Source organism: Ptiloglossa arizonensis, chromosome 10 (genome assembly GCF_051014685.1).
Source record: "Ptiloglossa arizonensis isolate GNS036 chromosome 10, iyPtiAriz1_principal, whole genome shotgun sequence".
Classification (NCBI taxonomy): domain Eukaryota; kingdom Metazoa; phylum Arthropoda; class Insecta; order Hymenoptera; family Colletidae; genus Ptiloglossa; species Ptiloglossa arizonensis.
The window spans coordinates 1,731,428-1,755,032 of NC_135057.1; the positions used below are offsets into that span (position 1 = coordinate 1,731,428).

The window sequence follows — 23,605 nt, forward strand, 5'->3', positions numbered from 1 at the left end:
TCTCAACGCATTTAATACTGCATTACATGTTAGATAAAGCGTTTTGTTTCTTATGAAGAACGTTCGCTAATCTCGAATAATTTCTCAAACTTTATTCTTATCTACCCTTTATTAAGAAGGCCTGGGCTCGTGACTTGTCCAGAAAGGTGAAGGTAGGGGCAATAAAATGCGTGTGTATTAAGTAGAACAGTGCGGAGATTGTACAATTCGTTGTTACTGTGGCCGAATTACGCGCCATGATTTAGAAGATGCCAGCACTTTATCAAGCCTCCACCAGGTGGTGGTAACAATCCTACGATGATAGTCATGGCAACCGAGGTAATATCGAGTATCTTGTACAATTTCTTGCCACCTATTTAATTGTAAATATAAATGGTTTCAACGTACCCTTTTTGTTTACACATGGAGATACAAGATTTGTAAAAATTATTAGACCAGCAAACAGTTTTCTAATAAACGCGACAGGGTAAAGACAGATTAAATTAATTTATCTGTTAATAAATTATCTTAAATCTTAAATCAAGATAATTTATTTATCTATTAAGTGTGTAGTTCACTTTCGCGCAATATACATCAAATAGTTAAAACGATAGTTTATACATTTCTTGAATTACATTTTTCAAATGGTTAATTATCCTAGATTCAGCACAGACAGTTTTAATCCTAATACACTTGTACCCAGAGTTATTCCGAATTTAAAAATACACGAATGATAACTTTTATACTCAAACTATGATATATATACATATATAAACTCCTATTAGAACATCTGTGATCATCTTAGTCGCTTTTTAGATTGTATCTTGGTAGTTCTGTCTTCGAACATATTGGCTCCGTACTGTTATCAGTCACAATCCTTCGTTAAAGTAGCAAAATCCTCGTGACCAAGCTACTCGATGTTCAAACTTCTATATCGGGACAACGGCTTCACAGTTTCCACGTGGTTTCGCAGAATGCTACTTCCCTCATTATGCACGGGTGTAATGATCGACGAGAAAATATCAGCAGTGGATGCTTCTTCCTTATCTTCACTCCTATCGTTTTTTATGACGTGTTCATACTTTCTCTTCCTCCACCCGCGTCGACCGTTGTCCTTCGTGAAGCATTTGTCCCCCGATTTGATAAATCTCAGGATCCCCCTGCTTCGAGAACCTTGACCTAGGAAATCCCCTCCACTTCCTTGTTTTCCCGTTTACCTCGGAGTCAGCGGCGATTCTGGGTATAAAAGAAGCGACACGACGATGTTTGCACATTCTGTTCAATAATGGTTACTCACGGTGATTCTCGCTCATTTGTTCAGAAATGGATCTATCTGACGATCCTCGTCGTTTACGTGACAGCAAAAGGTGAGTTATCGATTGTTCCATGTCACTTGCAAAGAATAACGAAGTTGAATTTTCAATTATTCCTTTTTGCTTCGGAAAGAAAAAGAAATTAGATAATACACGTTATCGTTGAACAGTTATACGTAAATAGATATCGACTAAATTAACAAGTCTTTGCATTGTATTAGTTTGCAAGTTGCATTGTAAATATATTTATTAGTTCTTACCGTTTAATCTTACAAAGTCCATACAGTGACCGCATCTCAGGCGATAACTTATCTGTTGCTATAAGTGTTTTCAAATATGTATCTTTAAAATAAGGAAAAGACTGTACAAACATGACTAGCTTTTAACCGGAAATACTGAATAATGCATAAGCTTCTCGTTGTCTGTAACGAAACGATACTCAATTTCATAACAGTCTGTTCAACCGAAACGACGAACCAATTATTTATACTTAAACGTTCAAACATAATTTATTTTTAATAATTACTATCCGAGTATCTTACTACTGAGCGTTACTATAAAGCGGTAACTTATAATTATTATTTATTTTATCGTCTACTTTATATAATTATTATTAACCTGACTTTTACCAGAAAATTCTCGAATCTATGTTTCACACGAATCATATTTACAAACATTTATAATACCTTCGTTAAAGCTTGCAACATCGTTACAGGAAATGTGAAAGACAGTCGACTTCCAGCTCTCTGTTGATTTTACCCCATAGTAATATTATTAATAATTAACAATAATATTCAGTGTAACGCGAATATTCGATCAATTGAATTTGCGGATCATAAGTGTGATGCGACGGACTACATTTTCTGTAATAAATATTTCCAGGCATAATTTACGACACAAATATTCTTCCCTGACTAAAAATATCATGTACAAAGAGCATATTTGTTATGTCTCACAAAATCACAAAATTCCTACTCATTGTCACTGTTCAAAGTAATCCAATATTTAAAGATGACATTAAGTTTCCCATAAAACTTAAATCTTTTTATTGACGTGAATCGGTACGCGTAACACAAATAAATACATAATATAGTCCCATCTACTTTCCAAAGATGCTTGCGACAAAACTAAGTGCCCTGGCCCTCTAAAGTATTACGAAGATCTGGGCTGTACCCCGGTGTACAAGAATCCCGATGATTGTTGCGCCGAGAAATACGATTGCGCTTTTTTGAACAAGTTAGAGAAGAACAAGTGCTACGTGAATGGTCACGAATATAGTATTGGTGAATCATTGAAAAAGGAAGATGCAAATCCTTGTGACAAAGGTTGTTTCTGCAGAGAAGGATTTAATGGCCCGTAAGTATATTCATATGTGTACATCCCGTCAAATTTGGTGCATGGCTAATAATTCCAACAAACAATTCCTTGAACGTTTGCAACCCAATTTTCTGAAACTTATTTTTAATAGTTCATGATGCAGTATTAGCAAATTTTCTTATTAGGATCTAATAATACCTGCAAATAAGAATAAAATCGTAAACTCTAGCATTATTCATTTACACATATCGAATCATTAGAATTCTCTCGTCTCTTGTTTATTATAAATAGAAAAAAAATCTAACTCGTTAAAAATGCGAAACAGATACATTAAAGAAGTAATCTCTTGTTATATTAGCGGAAATCACGTTATATACGTACCGTATCATTTCGAAATTCTATCTACAAATCCACGAGAATGCAACTGTTCTTCCACATATCCACCATTAAGGGGTTACTGCTCATGCCATAGTAGCTCGTCTACTTTACAGTATGGCCTCGTTAACCGATTGAATTTTTTCCCTCAACCACCGTCACTCTGTTCTTATTCACCGTCATCGTGTTCCACGTATTTCATAAGAAGAATTGTCTGGAGAAAAATCACTATCTTCTCTCGACAACTAAACAGAGGCGGATCAATCGGTTAGCCAAGTCCTACTGTACTTGTAATTTTCCTTGTACCATAGATTGAAAATAATACATTTAGAGGCAATCAAAAAATAATTTACACCGCATACATTACACTGTTAAATTCACGATACTGCAACATTTTTTTCTAATATTCTGACAGTGCCAGTTTTACTTGTGCAGTAGTAGACTGTCCATTTCGACTCGGTTCAGAGAAGTGCTTCTACAGACGTTCGGCTGATCAATGTTGCCCAGAATTAGAAGAAGTTTGTTGTGAGTAGAATGAGTGAAATAAATTATAAATACGTTTAATTGCATTTCAAAGCGTAATCCCGCGTAAACGACCTTTGGTACGATTACCAGGATTGGTCAGGTTGTAAAGAAAAAGATACAGAATAGAATATATGGTCAATAGTTTTGTGCAAATGTTCCACTAGGTGTGAAAAGTTAAATGTCTAATTTTTGTTTCTGATCTTTTTGTTATTTATCTTGTTTCAAGGATAATTCGTCTAATCTTAAATTATTCGAAGAAGATTGTACGTTCTCAAAAATAACATAAAATATTATATTCCTAATGAACAGTCTTTTTACAATCGTACTTCATTATCCATAAATGGAGGTCAATAATATTATTTACAAAGTTATTTACACCAGTTTTCAACCTTCAACATCTTATTATGCAATAGTTTCTTTGTCGGAATTTTATACTTTTGCAAAGTTTAAAATAATTTATTGAGTATTATGTTTATAAAAATGAAGGTGACGCGATGTACTTGGATCTTGTGTAAAAAGTAAGGTTGCAAGATAACTAATTATTGTATTGTGTGTCTTTCTTTATAGCCTATATTTGTTCACAAAACAATTTTCTTATATGTCAAACCGGTTAATCGAGTCAGATGAATCGTTCTGTATAATTTTATAGTGTATTGCTTTCTATTATTGAAGCGTTCGTGTCAAATTTAATAATTACTTTCGATTCATATCTCTTTCACTCAGAGAATTGTTTTCAATGTAAAAGTAACGAGAACATAGCCATAAGACGAATCATTATGTCATTTCAATATTTTTTTTTATTAAGAAATAGTTAAATTAATTTTCTTGAAATATTATCCCTCGTTTGTGCGCGTATCAATTGTACGAAATTAATGCACTTTTCTAATAAAGTTAAAAGAATTAATAGGATGAAGCGTAAAGTGAAAAAAAATTAATAAGTTACAAACAAAATTACTTGTGCACTTTAGATGAAGAAGGAGAAGAAAGGCCAACTTGCAATGTAGACGGTGTAATTTATAAAGATGGGGACTACTTTATACCAAAATCTGAACCGGAAAAAGAATGTTACTGCATGTCAGGATACCAAGGTATAAAAATTATAGTTCAAATTAAAACATTAGCCGCTAGTTGAGTTTAAATTTCTTTCGAACTTGTCCGAAACGCACAATACAAAGGAAATTAAGTATTTCTATTTTGCCACAATTCATCATTAATCTCTAAAATCACGTTTTTATGCAAAATTTTGTGGATTTTATGAGATAAGAATTCGGTAAGTACATGTTACACTTTTATCCGTTTAAATTTTATAAAAGATTATTCAGAACTTTATTCAATTATATTAAATCCAGCTTTCACTTTCCCTTATTCCTTGTGCAGAAATTAAATAAGAATTACAATTAGGGTTCAGTGTTCAAATTCTTTTTACACAAGGTATTAAATTATCATTGATTTGTAATTTGTAAAAGATTAATGTCTCAAATATATGTGAAATTAATAGCAGTATTTGCTATTTCTAAATAGAATAGGCGCTACTTTAATCTTATATTTCAAAATGCCTTAAATTAATCTTATAATTCGTTTAAAACAGAATCGTACACTGAATTCATAAATTGGAGAATTGTTTAGTATCAAACGAGATACTTAAATTGTATATTTGTATGAATAGTTTAATATGAGAATTTTTAACACGAATTTGATGTTCAGGTAAAAATATCGAACCTTTCTGCAAGAAGCCGAATCGCCCGTATTGCGATCCTCTATTCAGACATGCCTTTAGCGTTCAACAAAATTGTGTGCCTACCTATTACAGTAACCAAGTTCCACAAACAGACTGCAGTGTTGCTTTCAGATGTCGTAAGTTTCTCGTAATCGTTGTGCACGAATTACTGCTTTGTTTAAAAAAGAAGTAATTTCTTCAAAGAAAGTATATCCTATAAAATTGGTTTCATTTTTTCAGAAAATGAAAACGACGCTGTTATTCACAAACACAGCAGCGGTAAATCTGTCTCTCATGCAGGTACGTTTAACTATCAAACATGCAATTTCAATTAGCAAAATAATTACCACCGTATTCCTGGTTTACTGGTACTTACATTTCAAGATTCAACCTTTAAATATTACTGTTACTTGTGAACGAAATTAGTTTATTCATTATATTAATATAATTTAAATTAATTAAATATTAATATAAATTAATTATATTACATATTTAATTATAATTGATTAAATATTAATATAATTTACAATTTGAATAATTACAGTAATTTAATCATCTCAGTTATTTTTTATTTAAATTAATAACTTTATTTGATTTTAAGTCTTTTTTAGAATATTTTTAAATACTTCTTAAAGGTTCTGGAAATTAAAATACGTTTTCTTGTATATTTCGACTAATAACACTGTACTTAGAAGTGTGTCAGTTTTTAATGTTTCAGACGAGATGAGACGAGTCGAGTCCTTGAAAATATTTCGCCATTGGAGATTATCGAAAATCTCGAAAATCTCGAGATTCTCAAAAATGTGAAGAATCTGAATCCTGATTTCGGTTTAGCTATGTTGAATACGATCATGATTTTGGATTTTTAATACTCCTGACTGTAATATTAACAATTCAAAATCATGATCGTATTTAGCATAAAGTCTTGAAATCAAGATTCTCGTATTTTTAAGAATCTCAACATTTTTGAGAATTTCAATATTTTGGAATGGCGAGATACTTTCAAGATCTTATCTTAATCTCGAAAAAAATTCTCGTCTCGTCTCGATTCAACATTTTCAAGGCCTCGTACATCACTTTCTTCGCAGATAAACACTTTGTATATTTTTGTCTCTTGATGTTCAATCAAAAAAATGCTACAGTAGTAACCAGAATTCTAATATTTTAAATTTTACTTTTTAATAAGTAACACAATTGACGTATTTAAAGTGTATCGAATTTTTGAATTTATGAATGGATTTTTGATAAAATAAGATATTCATTCATTCATTTATTTATTTAATTATAGAATAGGGTACATGTAATGGCACTATTGCGGTTGATTCGTTTTCAGTATTCGGGATATTATGTGAAACCAAAATCAGTCGTCCTGTTACGCGTGTTTCGAGACTGAAATATCATTTCGATCTAAACTTTCGGATTATATCAGAATTTAGAATTCACAGAATTGTATGGAGAATAGTTAACAACTTAGTCTCTGACAATTATAAGCTTTGAATTACCATCTTCTCGAAATTTAGAACATATTAGAATATATGAGAACCGTACCCGAAATTTAACTAAAGTTATATAGGACTTACAAGAATAATACATTTAGAACTAGATATTAGCTGGATTTAGAATAGCGTTAGACACTGTAAAAAAATATGAATAGTATCGTTTGTGCCTTATTTATTAATTAGACGGAAACTTCAGGCAGAAATTATTCCTCTTTACTAGTTGCTCTTTATTCTTTTGTTTTTATTAATCTTGTCTTAGTAATCTAAATACCCGTGACACTTCCTTTTTGTACATGACTTAAATACAAATTGTTCCTTTATTTGCTCCAGTAAAATTACTCTTTACTAGTAAAAATGAATTCAATTAGTAGCGGAGACAGAAAGTGAATGAAATATTAACCGAGATTAAAACCAAGGAAGTCAACTATTAATCGATTAATATTTGTTTATACATAAGAAGATGAAAGAGCCATTATTAATCGTTGTTATGTTTTCTCGAACTTGCAGATTCAGATATGTGCCGATTCGGTAACATGACTATGCACATAGGTGACGAATTGAACGAAGGAACTTACTATGATTCCGTTTGCATGAAATGTGTGTGCGAAGTTCCACCTATTCCCACGTGTCAGCAACTGTCGGACTCTGAATGTGACGTTACTAAACACGTACCATTCGACAAATTTTAACTGGCCATAGAAGTCTGTGATATGATTGTGTGTCCAAATATAATCATATTAATACAATTTTATTATATCGAGTCTATGTACCTTCAGAATACGGATAAAACGTATTTCGTGTTATGCTTTACATAGAGAATAAACGTATTTACCGTAATATTTAATAGTGTTCCTTGTGTATGTATTAAATTTTATATATCATTTGTTAACACTGTTTTTGACATTATCATCTAACTTCTGTTATTTGTATAACAATAACTGATGCCGATTTATGCAGATTATGATTGATAGTCAACGACGTGATCTTTCGATTAATTTAGTAATACATATTAGCGTTGCCTACTTTCGCTCTCACAAAGCTAGTACAGCCTCTTGTTTAATAAATAAGAATCTTATTTGCAAACTTAATAATGTATTAACCAACAGAAAATATCTGTAACACACAAATAATAATAAGACCAATATTTAAATTACAATTCAAAATCTTGAATCGTATAAAATCAGATCTACAGTTCACGAAGTTCATCTTGGTAAAATTGAATTTGCTTGCTACTAGAAAAATGCATCCTTTCTCCAAAATATTTGTAAAAGATCGTGCATGTAAGTTGGATCGTGTCAAGATCAATGAAATAGGGCTGTTTCCTTGTTACGTAATGCCTATAAATCTAATCTTGACCTGTCAGCAGATTTGGGTTAAATCTGGATTAGGTATGTTATCCCATGTATTTAATGCCTGACAATCTAATCTTAATATCTTCTAATGTAAGCTACGAGGCATACATCTCACGTCAAAAAGCGTCTATCACAAAAGGAGCGTAACGCACCTTAATTAGAGCGTAATACAATTTTGTTTTTAATAAAACTTTGTTTCGATAAAACAAAGTTTCGTGTTATTAGCACCAAAGCTGTAAGAAATTCCATTTTATATTTTATCAAACTTAAGCGAATGTACCTTCTTTGCTAAAAACACTAATTGTAAGAGACGAAGTGACAAATATCAAAGAAACTGCAATTCAATAATCGACGTGTTCCATGCAACTGTAATTCGGTTTAGCCTGTTTTCAAGAGTATTATGAAAGATAACTATACGTCGAACAATTTTGATTTCGATAAATGTACTCTATTATCTTCATACTTTATTATTTTTATTCGCTATTTATAGGCATACTTAATAAAAACAATCACCCAGAAATGTGTAACGTAATGATCAATGCATTAGAATGTTTTCAATAAATTATACTTACCGTGTTCATAATTATTATAATTTCATTGATTCTAACATACTGTAACAAATATACTAATGTCATTTGTAACTGAGTAAATATAAGCGTCGCTCGAATTTGAGTGTCATGACAATCAGCGTGTTGAATAAACCTTAGCAACTATTAAGATTTGTACAGCTGAGATGTACAACTATTGAAATAAAAACTCTCACGTCCCTTACCGAAAAGACAAGATACAACTGTGGGCGAAATTAACGCTTTAATATAGCGTCTGCGATTTACAGCAACACATTTGAATTTCTAGTCTATTTAAGATCTTAGCAACGAGGTAAATAACTTTTTCTAGGAGTAAATACCGCTTCCCCACTACGAACGACTAAACTCTTTCGAGAAAATTTTTGTAAAACCTTAATACATATAAATGCACATCTTGTCCATTACGACTGATAACTTTCCTCTGTAGAGAATAAATCGCTTTTTTAGGCATTAAGCCTAATTAATGCCTTTAGGCATTAAGCCTGGTTTATGACACGATGCAAGAGATCAGCACTCCAATACTCTATTGCTGTTTTCTTTAAACTGTGTCGAGAAAGGCCTTAGGAAGAAGTGATACAAAGTGTTACCCAACAGAGAAGTAAAATATACATTCTTTAACTTTGCTCCACCCAAGCAGCGTGTACACAAAATCAACATTTTATACGAACCAGTCTAACATGGTCACTCAGTAGAGAATATCACGAATTTTTGGGCCTCGATTTTAACAAACTTTTCCACAAATAATTATTGTCCTAACTCAATAACTATGCCGTATTTTGTTTTGGTTAGTTTTCAACTTTTATCAGCTCACGCCTTGATCTCGTGACACGTAACAAAACGAAATCCTTTCTCAAATGCATAATAACTGAAGATGAAAAATCATGTTCGAAAATCCCCAAAAGAAACGAACTTGGACCGGAAAAGAAAATCCAGCAGAACGAGTTGCAAAACCTGATTTACACCCTCGCAAAGTTCTTCTTTCTATATAGTGAGATTACTAAAGAGTCTTGTCCTTCCAATTGTTTCCACAAAATCAGATAATTAATACCGACCTGTATTGTGTCCAGCTTGAAAAATTAAAAGAGAAATTTTCAGGAAAACATACAAAACTTATAAATCCTGGTAATGTGATTTTGCATGGTGACAACGTCAAACCGCATGTTGCACAAGATGTGCAAAAAACATTATATGAGTTTTAAAGTTGTGTTGAAGTGTACGGCGTTAGCTGTATAATTTCTTTTCTCGTCCGTGTTTACCGATAGCGGAATAAAGTATTCGTAACCATGTGGAAAAGTTAACTTATCCCACTACGTGACACAGCTAACCTGACCAACACGCGTTAAGTTATATTGGTAAAAAGTAGCACCGCAATAGGCTTACACGACATTGCTGCATTAATTTTGAGCTTTCAGGACTACACGAGAATAGTTAATAACTTGAACCCTATATAAATTTTAAGCTCTGAACTACAATCGTTATCGATTTTAGAATATATTGGAATATATGAGAATCTTACTCGAAATGTAACTAAAATCGTGCCGGGCTTATCAAGATGGTATAATTTATAGGGAGTATTATCTGAATTTTAGGACAACTTTAGACACTAATTATTTAATGGTCTGAGTTTGAATGTGAATAGTCAGGTTAGGATATTTCTTCGTGTGCGTTTGATGTGTATTTTATCTGTCGTTGGAAGTGTAATTTTAGATCGATTGTTTCGTTCTCGACGAAATATACAAACGTGTTTTGGGGAACGACCAGATGGATGTCAAATTAAACAAAAATGGCGGCTTGTAAATAGTTTTTGGGCACGCGTTTAGAAACGACAATATTCAAACGCCACACAGTGTTTCAAAACCGAAAAAAATTCCAATTTCTTCACTGCAAAAGAAGGGGTTTTATTTTGCTAGAATATCGTAGTAGAATAGTTGACGTATCAAAACACACCAAAATTTTCGAAGAATATCTTAAACTTATGCGAAAAATATAATGTTGAAGTTGAATTATAGAATAGATACTACTTTTAGCGCAAGACGTAATATTAAGATTACAAGTAACAAATTGAGTAACAAGATTACAGTTGACAAACTTTAATAAAGAAAAGTTGTAATAATTTATTTATGTACATACGAAGGAAATTTCTAACATACATTCAATCAACAATCTTATTATTTTCAATAGAACACAAGTTTAACGAAAATTAATTTTTAATCGATTTTAATTAGATGTAACTTTTTTGTGTCAACTATCGTCAATGTCAGACTTGATTCGATTGTTCAATAATTCTTAGAAAACACAACTAAAAAGGTTCCAGTTGAGCCATACTGTTACACATTTATTTAACTTTCTAACTGTTACTATTTATTTAACTAACTGAAAAACAAATAGTTTTTTCTCGGAGTTAACAACTAGTTTTAGCGTTTCTTTAGTTTACCGTAAACCTCTTAAGACTCTCAATTGAGTAATCCAGACTATGATTTAATTTTGGATCCACTGTTTTGTTCTTATTGAATATTTATTATTTTTTTAAATTCTGACTACTGATTCATAATAAATAAATTCGACATCTCCTGAATACCAACGTAAATATGACAATTATTTAAAATGTATATTCAAAAAATTGGTTCTCATTTTGTTTTCAGCAATATTTTCCCCAGATTCGTAATTAGCGATCTCGAAAACATTCGGATACCAAGTTTTGTGTAAATTTTTGCTTTCATAGTGAAATTATCGAATTTTTTTCTGGATTATTGCCGTTTCGAACCACTGTGCCGCGACCAGGACCGTAGCTTAATTTATGAGTCTCTAAATCGACGCCAGACATCCACAGCGTCGAGTTTTCCCAGGTTATCGACTTCACTTGCCCGTTCCTTGGTGACAAAAGTAACACCTTCGAGAACAAACAGGGTGAAGTCGAGACCAATGAAAGCCCAATTTACTAAAACCAAATCACGACTCCACCCTTAGCGAGTCTTCGTCACGGCATATCGGTAGGGGCCCTAAAATTAAAGTCTTACAAACTTTGTAACATCACGGTTGCACAAGAGATCCTGAGACAATTTGGTACCATCACAATCCCAAAAAGATCTTGTACAGTACACAAAATACGGTTAAAGTTATATTTTAATCCGGTCCATCTTTATTCACAATTCAATGTTTCAAAACCTTTCCAAAGCGATTAATTTATCATTGGAGGCATAGTCTTCTCACAAGAGCACCGGCCACGCGCACACAGTGCAATCTTTATTGAAACCCATAATTTCTTCTTTGTAATAGCTGTTAATCTTTTTAGAAAAATGATGTTCTAGCAGTTGATAGATCCTTTCTACACACCCACACAAAATGAAAATTGCTCTAGTGGTCGTTCTAATTAAAAGGGACTTTATTTGTTAATACCATCGTGAAACTGATTGTGCTTGTATGTGGTGTGATGATTAATTAAAGTATGATCGAAAACTGGATCAAAGAACCATTCTTGCTAATAGAATATTAAAATACTGACCATGTTCAAAATACAATATGAACCTCTTCATTCGCATTCAACATTTACAATTAAATCTACGTCGTGACACAGTAACCGAAAGTTATATTACTATTTTTACGATATTTTCTTAAACGGTTTCAGTGGCTAAGCTGTTCTTATAGATCAGTTCTTCAAGTAGATGACGAGGTAATTGACAAATCGATATGGAGTTCTCTTTCGTAGTGCAGTTTCCTCAAAACGTCAATTTTCATCTACCTTGTCGCATGCGGAGATATAGTAGTCGAACCGTGAGGTAAAGGAATGCTAGGATTTAGGCCTAGGATAACGTAGTTGGAGAAGCAATTATCGACGAGTCTTGCATCGTTAGTTTACAATACGTAATCGCTATCGAGGATATAGCAGTAAAACACTAGAACCCCACATGGTCGTCAAAAGTGCAGACATTTCACGACGATGAAATAACTTCTTTTAATCTCTCGCACAATTAGGCAACTGGAACGTCAATATTTTTGACAGCTGATTCTTAAAAATAATGCATAATAGGTGATCGTATCGTAAGTCAGATTTGAACGGTTTTAACATTATTGGTAATCGAATCAATAAATACTTGAAACTGAAAATGAACAAAGTATCGAGGAAGATTAAAATGATAATCTGAGTAATAGAGTTACAAAATTATTGTTCATTTTCCTCGAACCTATAGGAACAAATATGTGTCAATTCATCACATGTGTCATTCATATACATATAGTATTTTTGAAATGATGTATTTATATTCTAATGTTGGCTTGTTTAAAATGTATTCAAATCTAGTTCAATTTGTGAGATTGTAATCATAGAATGTATAATTATATTCCAAAAGATTTTATTTCGGCTAACTCTTGTTGTTAAGTGACCCCGTAAAAAGAAATCTATCAATCTTAATAACTCGAGAGCAACGCATCGCAGACTGAATGCTACACTGATTTGTGTTATATTTCCATCTATGAAGCAATCTTAGATATTAGTGATTCCGTATTGACAATCTTGAACCGAAATATCTAAATCAATTCCTCTGTTTAAATTCGATGTGCTACAAAACGGTTTACGATGTTAAACGTTCGTAAATAACAATAGATCATTTTACGCCGGAAAGATTGATTGTAGTACCAATATCGATTAGATATTTCTATTCTTCTCGATGAGCTGTTCAAATCTTGAACTCTTTTTTTTACCACTCTATATAATCTACATACTTTCAGAAAATTGGCAATATTTTTTTAATAATCGATCCTTAGAAAACACCAATGATTATGTTTACTAAACGGAAGTTTCAGCTGTTATTGATACAATTGTAGTGGACCTTTGTTGATTTTCTATTAGTTGCTAGATATTTTTACTATCTCTAGTTTTACTAGATCTTTACTATATCTAGTTTTACTAGATATGGCGAGTGGGCATTCTGTGCGTTTTGAGGAAAAGTTTTATTTTCTTTGGAACGTACAGGAAACAATAAACCTATTTTCTTCGAGGATTCCCGAAAAATTTGTAACTCGATAGGGTAAAGCAGATTCTTTCCAGCCATCGAAGTGTTCACTGGACTATAGCTCGTACCGCGACAGAACCCCGTTTTTGTTACTAGTTAGTAGATATAAGTGTTATTGTTTAATAAACTCATTACTTATTTCCGCGAAGCAATATTATTTATCGGTAAATATACATATATCTCTAAACAATTTAAAAAGAAAAGATAATATTCTTCCCTTAATTTTAAGTTGTTCTTCTCAGCATTATCACATTCATTGCATTCTTTAAGTAACTTATTTTTACTTTCTTTTATTACACGTGCTGGAAACAACAAGCAGATAATTTTTGATAATAGATTCTTCAATACTGAAACCACCTTAAATAAGTCGTCATCGATATCTTTGTTCTTAGTATCGAGTATGGAAATTAATAAATTTACATGAAAAGTATTTTAGTTTACGCATTTTGTAAAAACACATTTACATTTGTCTGCCAAGTTTTTTGATAAAATAGTCTCTTTAACGTTTATTTGGATACATGCTTGTGATCGAATGATTATTTAAGGAGTTATCTGTCATATCTTTATGTATATTATGCATACATTCTCTAATGAACATATTTACTATTTTCCTGGAAACAATACAATAATACTTGAGAGTCGGGCATTAAACTTGATTTTCTATTTCTTTTCTCATTTTGTGCCACGTTTGAGATATCGTCAAGTCCTCGTTGATAGTTGGTTTTACGACCTTCGAGATGACATTTATATTAGCTAAAAGTGTCTGTCAATATCGCTCACTATACCATCGGAACGTAATATCGTTAAATTTAGCATTTTATGGGACACGAGATTGAGACAGAAGGATGATATCATTTGTCGAATCTTTCGCGTACCATTTATAGAATTTAGAAGAAAATTTGTTTTTTTTTACAAATTTCATAGTTTGTTATTGTCGTGACGAGAGATTTATTGCAGAAATAAAAAGAAGTCTATAAGAGACGTAAAATAAAATCGATAAGACCGTAAAAGCCAAATAAAAATTTGAATAGAAATTTGTTAACAAAGTAAATATTTAACAACATAAATATTTAGCACACATGATGTTTTCCAGAGCTCTTAATGTCAGTTACTCGTTACTTTGCTGAATACTATTTAAACAATCATACCGATTGAAGCATGCATAGTCTCCGATAAAATCGATCAGCCTCAAGACACTAATTTATGCGTTTTTAATAGAGTAATATGTATCGTTGTCAACTGCTCGATCGTACACATTTATCTTCGTATCGTGAGTATTCAGGAGTGTGCAAATCGATACACCTGCATCGAGACAATATTGTTTATTAAACACTGATCAAAGCGAATAATACACTTAATTTCGATGACTGTTACTAAATTTTTACATAAACAACTTCCTAATTGACGTAAATTATTTAATTACACAACAGATAATCTATGACCAACGATCTTAAATAGGGACCATCACACTGTGCTTGAACCGTCATTTAGGCTACTTGAGATCGTTGAAGAACATTATTGCAGACTTTCTTATATATACATAAGAAACATGTTACAACGGAATCGTTTAGATATTAACATATGTAAGAAACATACTCTGCCATAATGTATAAATTGGCTTATATTAAACAGATCGCCTAATAAATATCCTCTTCGGTTGTCACGATACGGAAAGTATTTTATACGTAATTGGGATAGTTTAAAAGAGAGAATATAATGCAAGAAAAATGTTGTTTCAATACCAACTTATTTAAACTTTTCAAGGTCATATATGTTTCTTTTTACATTGGAAGTACATATTTCTTTTGTATGTTGTAATATATAAACTTAAAATGGCCTTAGACCCAACAATTGGATTCAAATAACAAACTATTTTCACAAAAATCCCATTACAATCATGAAATCTAATTTTAAACATTTATTATCACAATAATTATAAAATTGGTACCTCGAACGAAATAAGTTGCCTATATTTGACTTAAAATTTTTGAGTCCAAGGTCATTTAAGAACACATTATTATTAATTTCAAAATACATATCTATGTTTCGCTTGTAACACACAGGCGAAACAAAAAAACATGTATAAACTTCAAAACTCTGAAAAATCGAAATTGAATAAAAAATTTTCAAATGATTTGTAAAATGGGTGATGCAACAAACTTCTTAAAAACAGGTCATACGATATCAAAGAAGATAAAATATGCAATAATTAGTTTTTGTACGGTCTTGTTCTTTTATCGTGATACAGGGTCACTTCTACCATTTTAAATTATTGACGTATCGCTTGAAGCAAAATTTTTATTTGAAACTGTTTTACTTCCAACTAAATTTGTTAAAACAATTGTTCAATATATTTGAAATGGTTTAGAATCGTCTTGGTAATGAATCTTCCTAAGTAATGCTTATCGCAAATATCCTTTACTGATGTGTCATCTTCGTGTAAAATTTTAAAATCGTTCTTGGCAGATACTTTTCTCGTAATAATTATTTCTAACACTAAAATTAATACAATAAGCATTACATTTAATGCGATTAAATTTTTGTCAGACTAGTCGTCAACTTGTTCAGAACGGTATGCAAATGCTTCCTCTTTCTTACCAGTCAAAAAAGTTATTTAATATTATTATGTATTAATTTTGTATAAAGGTAAGTTATAAGCAATATGATATTTATTTCACAACTGCTGTAAGTAAACAAACGTGAGCAAAAACTGATAATATCTAACTGATAATTCATAGATTCTTATTAATCTCTTGATAACTTTTAACAAGAACAAAAAAAAAGTACATGTCACTAGAATGAAAAAAATTCTGCTTTAAAAATGTACATTATACGACTATGTCAGACATCTCTATAATGGCGTATATCGTACATGTAAATACGTTAACCATCTTGAACTGGTTGAGCAATGCGGGGAATTTTCTGTCTAGAACAAATTAAACTTCGTTTGCGGTGAAGTTTCTTCACTTTTGCTATATATTTCATGAATATTTTCACAGAGTTTTCTGTACGAAATACTGGAAAGTTTCTGACCCAGTTAAAACGTAACGCTTCAGAGTAAGGATGTAATTTACACCTGTATAAAACAATGGATTTAAACGGATCCGATTATGCTCTTTAGTCGAGGAAGGAGAACGGACGGCAACCTGCGAAATAGACGGAAGATTTATGGGCAGGAGGAAGGGGGTACTTGAAACCAAAATCTGAACCGGAAGAGGACTGTTACCGTATGCCAGGATACAGGGGTACAGAATTTATACGAGTAATAAAAGTAAGTCATCCGCAATATGAATTTAAATTCTGTCCGTAAAAGTTATTTATATAGTAGTACAAAACTTTTATACTGCTATTGAAAAATGTAGGTTAATAATTTCATTTTTCTACAAACCGAAATATGAAAAAGTAGATAGAACAGTTTGGAAACGTGTATTTGAATATTCGTTGTTACTGAAAAAAAGTTTTTGATTGCTTTTATTGACGAACGGTATATATAAAATGTTAAAACTCGAGGTTAAAGCACTATGCTATGTAATTTTTACAGTCCAGTATTGATATTTTATCGTACGATAAATTGTTCTGCATTTTGTAAATAAACGAAAATATTTATTATTACGTTAATATTGTGCTGAAATGAAATCTTAACTTTTGTATAATACGTATATACGTAAATAGCTTTTGTTTTCAGCAGGAATTGTATACATAGAATGATTTTGTAGATTTCAAAACATGTACTTTCAATAATTTAAAATTTGCAATTTAGCATTCGTTTAATTAACTTTTTAAAATTTTATCTATATTTATTTACAATACTTTCTTTAGCTTTATCTTTTCCTGTTCCGTATGATATAATTACATAAAATTATATTACAACGTGTGGTTAAATTTTAATTGTTGCCGAGTTTTAAACTTTAAACTGATACAGTTTAAATTGAGAAAATGTAATCTTTAAAACGCAAATGGTACCGATGCCCATAATTGTTATCCATAAATACAGCATATTTTGCTTGAACTAAATCAGTTACTTAAAAGAATCGAAAAATTAAGTTGATTAAAATTTGTATACTACGAGAAATATGTACTTGAATATTCGTTCACTTATTGTTCATTACATGTTATTAACTAAGTTAATTCACGCTACTCGTGCTTTCTTACTAAGTTACATCTCGTAATTGCAAGTTCAATACAGTCTATCTAAAAAATTAATCGTTTTCGAAAAATCAAAAAAATTATGTTTTAAAAAGTGTTATTGTTACACAAAAAAATTCAGTTGGTCGAAAAATAAGACGGGATAATATTCGAGTGTAGTTAAATTTTATTTTAAGATGTCAAAGAAAAATGTTGCAAATTTAAGATTGTGTTGCTTGAAGTTTGTAAGAATTTATTGCGAGCCTACTTTTTACCGATACAACTTGACGCGAGATTGAATAGGTTAGGTCTGTGGTGGGATAGGTTAACTTTTTCACATGGTGTCGAATATTTTATTCCGCTATCCGTAAACACAATCGTGGAACATAATTATACAGCGAACGCCTTACGCTTCACCTCAACTTGAAAAATAAACCGTTTAATTCATTTTTGGGTGTACAATTTAAAAACGCATTACTTAAACGCTCGTTATACATTCTCGTCTGTAATCACTGTTTAACGCGTCTAACTCAACTCTTTTGTCTGCTCTTGCTGACAACGTTACAAAACAAAAGAATATGCTCAGCCTCTACTCGTACCTAATTACCAGCGCTATGTTGGTAACTAAATTATTACCGCTACAAATTAAAGGAAGTTCGCTTTCATTTTTAGAAAATTACTATAACTTCGTTGTCGTATACAAATTATTAGTTCCTTTTAGTAGTATCGTTTCTCTAACAATTGTGATGATTTTCAAACCTTGATAACAGTGGAATCTCGATGACTACAAGACAAGTGGAATTGATGGTTACTTAGAAACGCGCGAAGGTTGAAGTAACCAGTAATAGTGACCGTAGGTAGTGGAAATATACTATGTAAACGAGGTTCTTTCTTATTGGATTGGTTACCTTGATCATTGCGTGAATCTGGTTACACTTGCAAAAATTTCTCTGCAATGGCGAGTTTATTGCACATCAGAAAGAAATAACTTAAACTTGTCAGCAAGAAACGAGGTCACAGAAGGGTAGACATTGTTACGCTATTCGACGTTTTTTTCCACCACTACTTTCTATCGTCAGCCGTCTATGAGATATATGACCCATACGAATTGCGTGACTCACCCTGTATACGTAGAACATAAAATGGGATTAAGGGCGATTCGTGTACGGCCTCTATAAACCAAGCGTTTTGTTGTCATTTTAGAACCGATAAGGTATTTTCGTAGAACTATTTAGAGAGCAGGTTCGTTTCCTTATTTAATCAATTTTTATTCCAATTTTCGCTTAAATTTTATTTACCCGTTTTTCTATTAAACAGCTTACTACAACTTTCTAACCTACGTATTAGATTTTGTTCCCATTTCGGACACATAATAACCAAATTAAGCATTATTGTGTATCGGATATTCATGAAGTGCATGATCAAACTTTACCAGTATATACAACATCGATATTATAATATGTTAATTATATATATATAATCAGTTACATTATATAGACCTAACTTACCTGTACTATTATCATAGTACATCTCTTTCGCAACACCACATCATTTTTGCCGAAACAATTGTTCGATACATTTGAAATGATTTAAAATCGTCTTGGTAGTGAATCTTCCTAATACTTATCGCAAATATCCTTTATTAATGTGTCATCTTCGCGTAAAATTTTTAAATCGAAACCGAATAATTTTACTAATATGTACATATTCGTTGATTCCTTATCGAGATAGTCGATGTTTCACTCGAGTATCGCAGAAAATAGGACCCAAGAGAGAATAGTAGATTGTTGTAAGCGATGTCATCGGAAATGAAATTATTAGAATAGAGTGACAACGATCGTTTAAACTTCGAATTATGTTTACGAGAGGAGAGCGTCATCGGTTTGAACACTTCTTTTAGTCTGTACGAGTAGAAAGAGATACGAAATATATAATATAAAAAATAAAAAGCCTCTATACCACTATTTCAGTGATGTACACGTAGACTCTGTTTCTTTAAATAAATAAAAAATAAGTGGATCGGAACCTATAAGGTATATTACATTTTTTATTTAAAATGAAATATCAAATATACTGGCAAAATCATCCGGTTTCCTTCTGGAGCACCTTGTACATTATAGCATTTGAAAGTACTTCAATCTTCGGGACAATTTCGTATGGTACGCGTTTCCCCCCTGTAAATCCGCGAATGCATTTTCCAAGAACACTATAGGTATAGGAAAGCTTTTCGGAAAGTGTTGTGAGAAACGAAGAAATCATTCCTATTTCTATGGAATATACGTGCAGCTGTGATGGTTGCTGCGAAAAATTACATGGTAATAAAAATACAGATCTGGCTGAAACTGCATTATTTGAAGCGGAGTGATCTCGACAATTATTGTTGGAGAGTATTAGCCACAGTTTGACCGAAAGCAATCCCATGTTGATCGATCGAATAAAGGTGGTGATTTTTTTTTTATTATTGTTATTTATAGGAGAATCTCCATTACCGCTTAAAACTTTAAGACAAAAGGTAGCGTTTATAATACATTAGAAAGAAATTTAATAGTTGTAGAAAGTACTTTGAATAATACCGCGAAAGATATTAATAAAATAATTGAGCAGTTGAAGGATAAATTTCACGTAGAATCGTATTCAAGAAATTGTTCGTAATTTTCACCCTATAAAAATGACTGCGACGAAAACCCGATCCTCATCGAAGAACAAAAAAAAAAGAACTTATTATAGTTCATAGTTCTGAAGATAAAAATTCATTTGTGGAGCCCAATTTCTTAGAAACAGGTAAAAAAGTAAACGAAATAATAACTTTTACCCATTTCAATTTTATCATATATGGAAACAAAACGATCGGTTTCGCGCGATTGATTTAAAAATATTTCTCGAAAGTTTGAATAGGAATTTCACCGTTTTACTTCGTTCATATTTTTCTACGAATCTTTTGCAATCTGCACGAGATAAAAATTATTTTGACATCCCATAAGGTTGGTAATCCGATCTTAACGTTCAATGGATTTATTTATAAAAGGACTCGCACGGTCGTCCGTTCACCCCGTCCAATCTGTAAAAAGATTTCGAGATCGTTTGATCCTGACATGCTGTTCTGTTTCTTATCCCTCCTAAACGTTTGTTGGGCTCGCGTCTTCCAAGACGAAAAGCGATGCAATGGGATTAAAAGGAAGAAAAGAGAGGGTAGGAGAATGGTATCGACGTTTACGTAGCTAAAATTTCAAGCGACCGATTTGGTTCTGCTAATTCCTCTTTCTTTGAAATTAACGAAATTGTTTATTGCTAAGAAAATGGAGCGTAGTAACTCCTTTAAACATTTTTAAGTCACTTTGTACATTTCCAAAGATTTCTTTACGAAATTGCATCTAGTCGAGAAATTGATCCCTTTGAGCATTTCCATGTTATAAATCTTTGTTATCTTTCTTGTTATGAAATTCTACGCTACGTGTGAAAATTGCGTTCAATGAAATCTCTAATCTCGTTTATTAATAAATTGTAGAACTTTGTTCTTATCTTTTAAATAGTACGTGGCTTTATTTATGCAGCAAATAGAAATACTATAACAGCAAATAAAATACAATATTAACAATAATGATTCGAGAATAATTTGATAAGCATTGTCAAGTTCGATGTTAAATGTGAAATTCAAAATCCATGTAACATTGAAGTTTCATTATGGACATTGAACTTTCAAGTTTAAAGAAAGAAAAAGAAAGAATACATCAATAGTTACATAAATTTTGTTCGAAATTCCAATACGATCGATCAAGAAGCACCATTTAAAAGTTCATCTGTTTCGTATAATTTAGATTTTATAAACCGATCTAAAGATAAATATAGGATTGAATTTTTCTCGCAAAAATGATGAAGTATTCAACCTTTATATAGTTGTATATATAATTTCTCAGTAATCTTGCATTAATGTTTATCAAATTTATTTTAATTTTTTTTCAATCTTCTACGTTAACCAGTCGTTGGTGCATTTCATTGTTGAAATAATCGTGAGTGAGAAACAATGGTAGCGAGTGAGATGCAGTTTGGATGGGTGCATAACTACAGGACAATTGAAGAAACAGAAATCGTGATAATTAGAAAGGTATGACTGTATTTCTGCACCTGGTGTACATAAACGTAAATTTCAATGTGAAAAAGTACATCAAATTCTTTTCTCAATCAGTGTATAACAAATGTTCCACGAACGTTAATCACAATAGACTATATAGTGTATCCTTGTGAATTTTATTATCCACTGTCATCTCAAAAAGTAACAGGAAATGACCATTGATTTACCCTTGTCCATTTGATTATTCTTTGTGGCTGAAATAGTTTCTTCGTGAAAACGTAAAAACAGAGAATGCATGTTTTTCAGATTTTATACATCTGAACAATGATGTTGTTAAAGTTTGTTCCATCCTTAGACGAAATCATTTTTGCGTATCTGCAAAAACAGGTTATATCCTGAGACATCTGCTTAACACATCTGGGCACTCTCCTTTATAGAGAATAGATTGCGTGTTTAGGCGGTAAGTCTCCAGTTTTACGGTCCGACGCACTTCGATACTGTTTTCCTCTTCTCCCAGATGTACCCAAAATGGTCTCCGGAAGAAGTGGCCCATAGAGTCACCCAATAGAGTCACCCAATACAGAAGTACGATATAAATTCTCCATCTTTGTTCCATTCACGCAGTGTGTACAAACAACCAACATTTTATACAAACACATCTAACAATCTAACACAGTCACTCAGTAGGGTGTATCGCGAACTGTTAAGTCCGAATTTTGACAAATCGTTGCACAAATATTCATTCGTTGGACTAAATAATTATACCGTATTTCGGAATCACTCATTTCATTAATGCCTTTGTAATTATTAAATTACTAAAGACATTCGAAAATATTTTAAATAAAAGCTGCTCCGTTACTGTAGACTTGTAAATTAGTAGAAGAAATTAAATAATAACATTTATTTAAGGTTAATTATTATGAATATTTCATTACGGTTATGTTTAATTTACACAATTTATGTTCGACTAATTAAGTTACAGTATATTTTCTTAAATATAGTTCCCATTATACAATAGTTTGCCTTTAAGTACCTACACACAAGATCGAAACAATGTAGTAGGAAAAATTGTTCGAAGAAAATAATATATACATTTTTTTAAATTTTACAACATTCACAAAAATTTGCATTAAAATGTCACAGGTATTAATATTAAACTGTACAGTACTATTCATATCATTAATATTTATCATTAGTCCTGCAGTATAAACATAATCAATTCTGTAATGTGCATCTCTATTTTGATTTTTTATATTGTATTAGATAGATGTATCAAGTAAGAAACTATTGTTAGTATTATCATAAATACTGTATAGTCATTGCCAATCAGTTTGCCCATTCATTCATATTCTACTAATTGAAAGTGCGTTCACACAATTCTGATAGTATGGATAAATTTGTTGAAAGTTAATATACACAAATTGTATATAGGATGCAAGGCGAGCGATGCAGTGTGAGCGTTACCTTTTGTATTCCTTCATGCATATGTATTTCAGTTTTTCCCTGTACCGTATTCATATTCTTTTCCTTTTTGTTTTTTAAAGCAACTGAGCGTGGAGAGATAAAATGCCGAATCTTTGTACATTTTATCTGTTTCGAACCTTCTGTGTCTGTATTATTTGATTTGCTTATCCCTTCCTCTTCAGCTTTCATTCCGTTTTTATTTTTTGCATTTTACTCGTTACTTATTATTATACGCTTGATAAAATTTCTTTCTCAGGGCCAATAGCAAAATGCG

At 31.7% G+C, this 23,605-nt stretch overlaps 2 protein-coding genes across 3 annotated transcripts in view; both read left to right on the forward strand.

Moving 5' to 3' along the window:
- Positions 1-23,605, forward strand: part of LOC143152172 (uncharacterized) — a 450,848-nt gene that overhangs the window by 286,220 nt on the left and 141,023 nt on the right. The gene's annotated exons all lie outside the window — the stretch shown is intronic.
- Positions 1,243-7,562, forward strand: LOC143152238 (uncharacterized). Its single transcript, XM_076322121.1, has 7 exons — positions 1,243-1,346; positions 2,405-2,648; positions 3,400-3,509; positions 4,478-4,597; positions 5,214-5,363; positions 5,467-5,526; positions 7,233-7,562. Exons 1-7 carry the CDS (start codon positions 1,265-1,267, stop codon positions 7,412-7,414), a joined length of 948 nt encoding a protein of 315 aa, XP_076178236.1. The 5' UTR covers positions 1,243-1,264; the 3' UTR covers positions 7,415-7,562.

Excerpts from the sequence above, each read along its gene's own strand:
- LOC143152238 (XM_076322121.1), top strand. The coding sequence starts at position 1,265 with ATGGTTACTCACGGTGATTCTCGCTCATTTGTTCAGAAATGGATCTAT. Across the intron at positions 1,347-2,404 it reads CGTTTACGTGACAGCAAAAG|ATGCTTGCGACAAAACTAAG; the intron begins GTGAGTTATCGA and ends TACTTTCCAAAG. Across the intron at positions 5,527-7,232 it reads TAAATCTGTCTCTCATGCAG|ATTCAGATATGTGCCGATTC; the intron begins GTACGTTTAACT and ends TCGAACTTGCAG.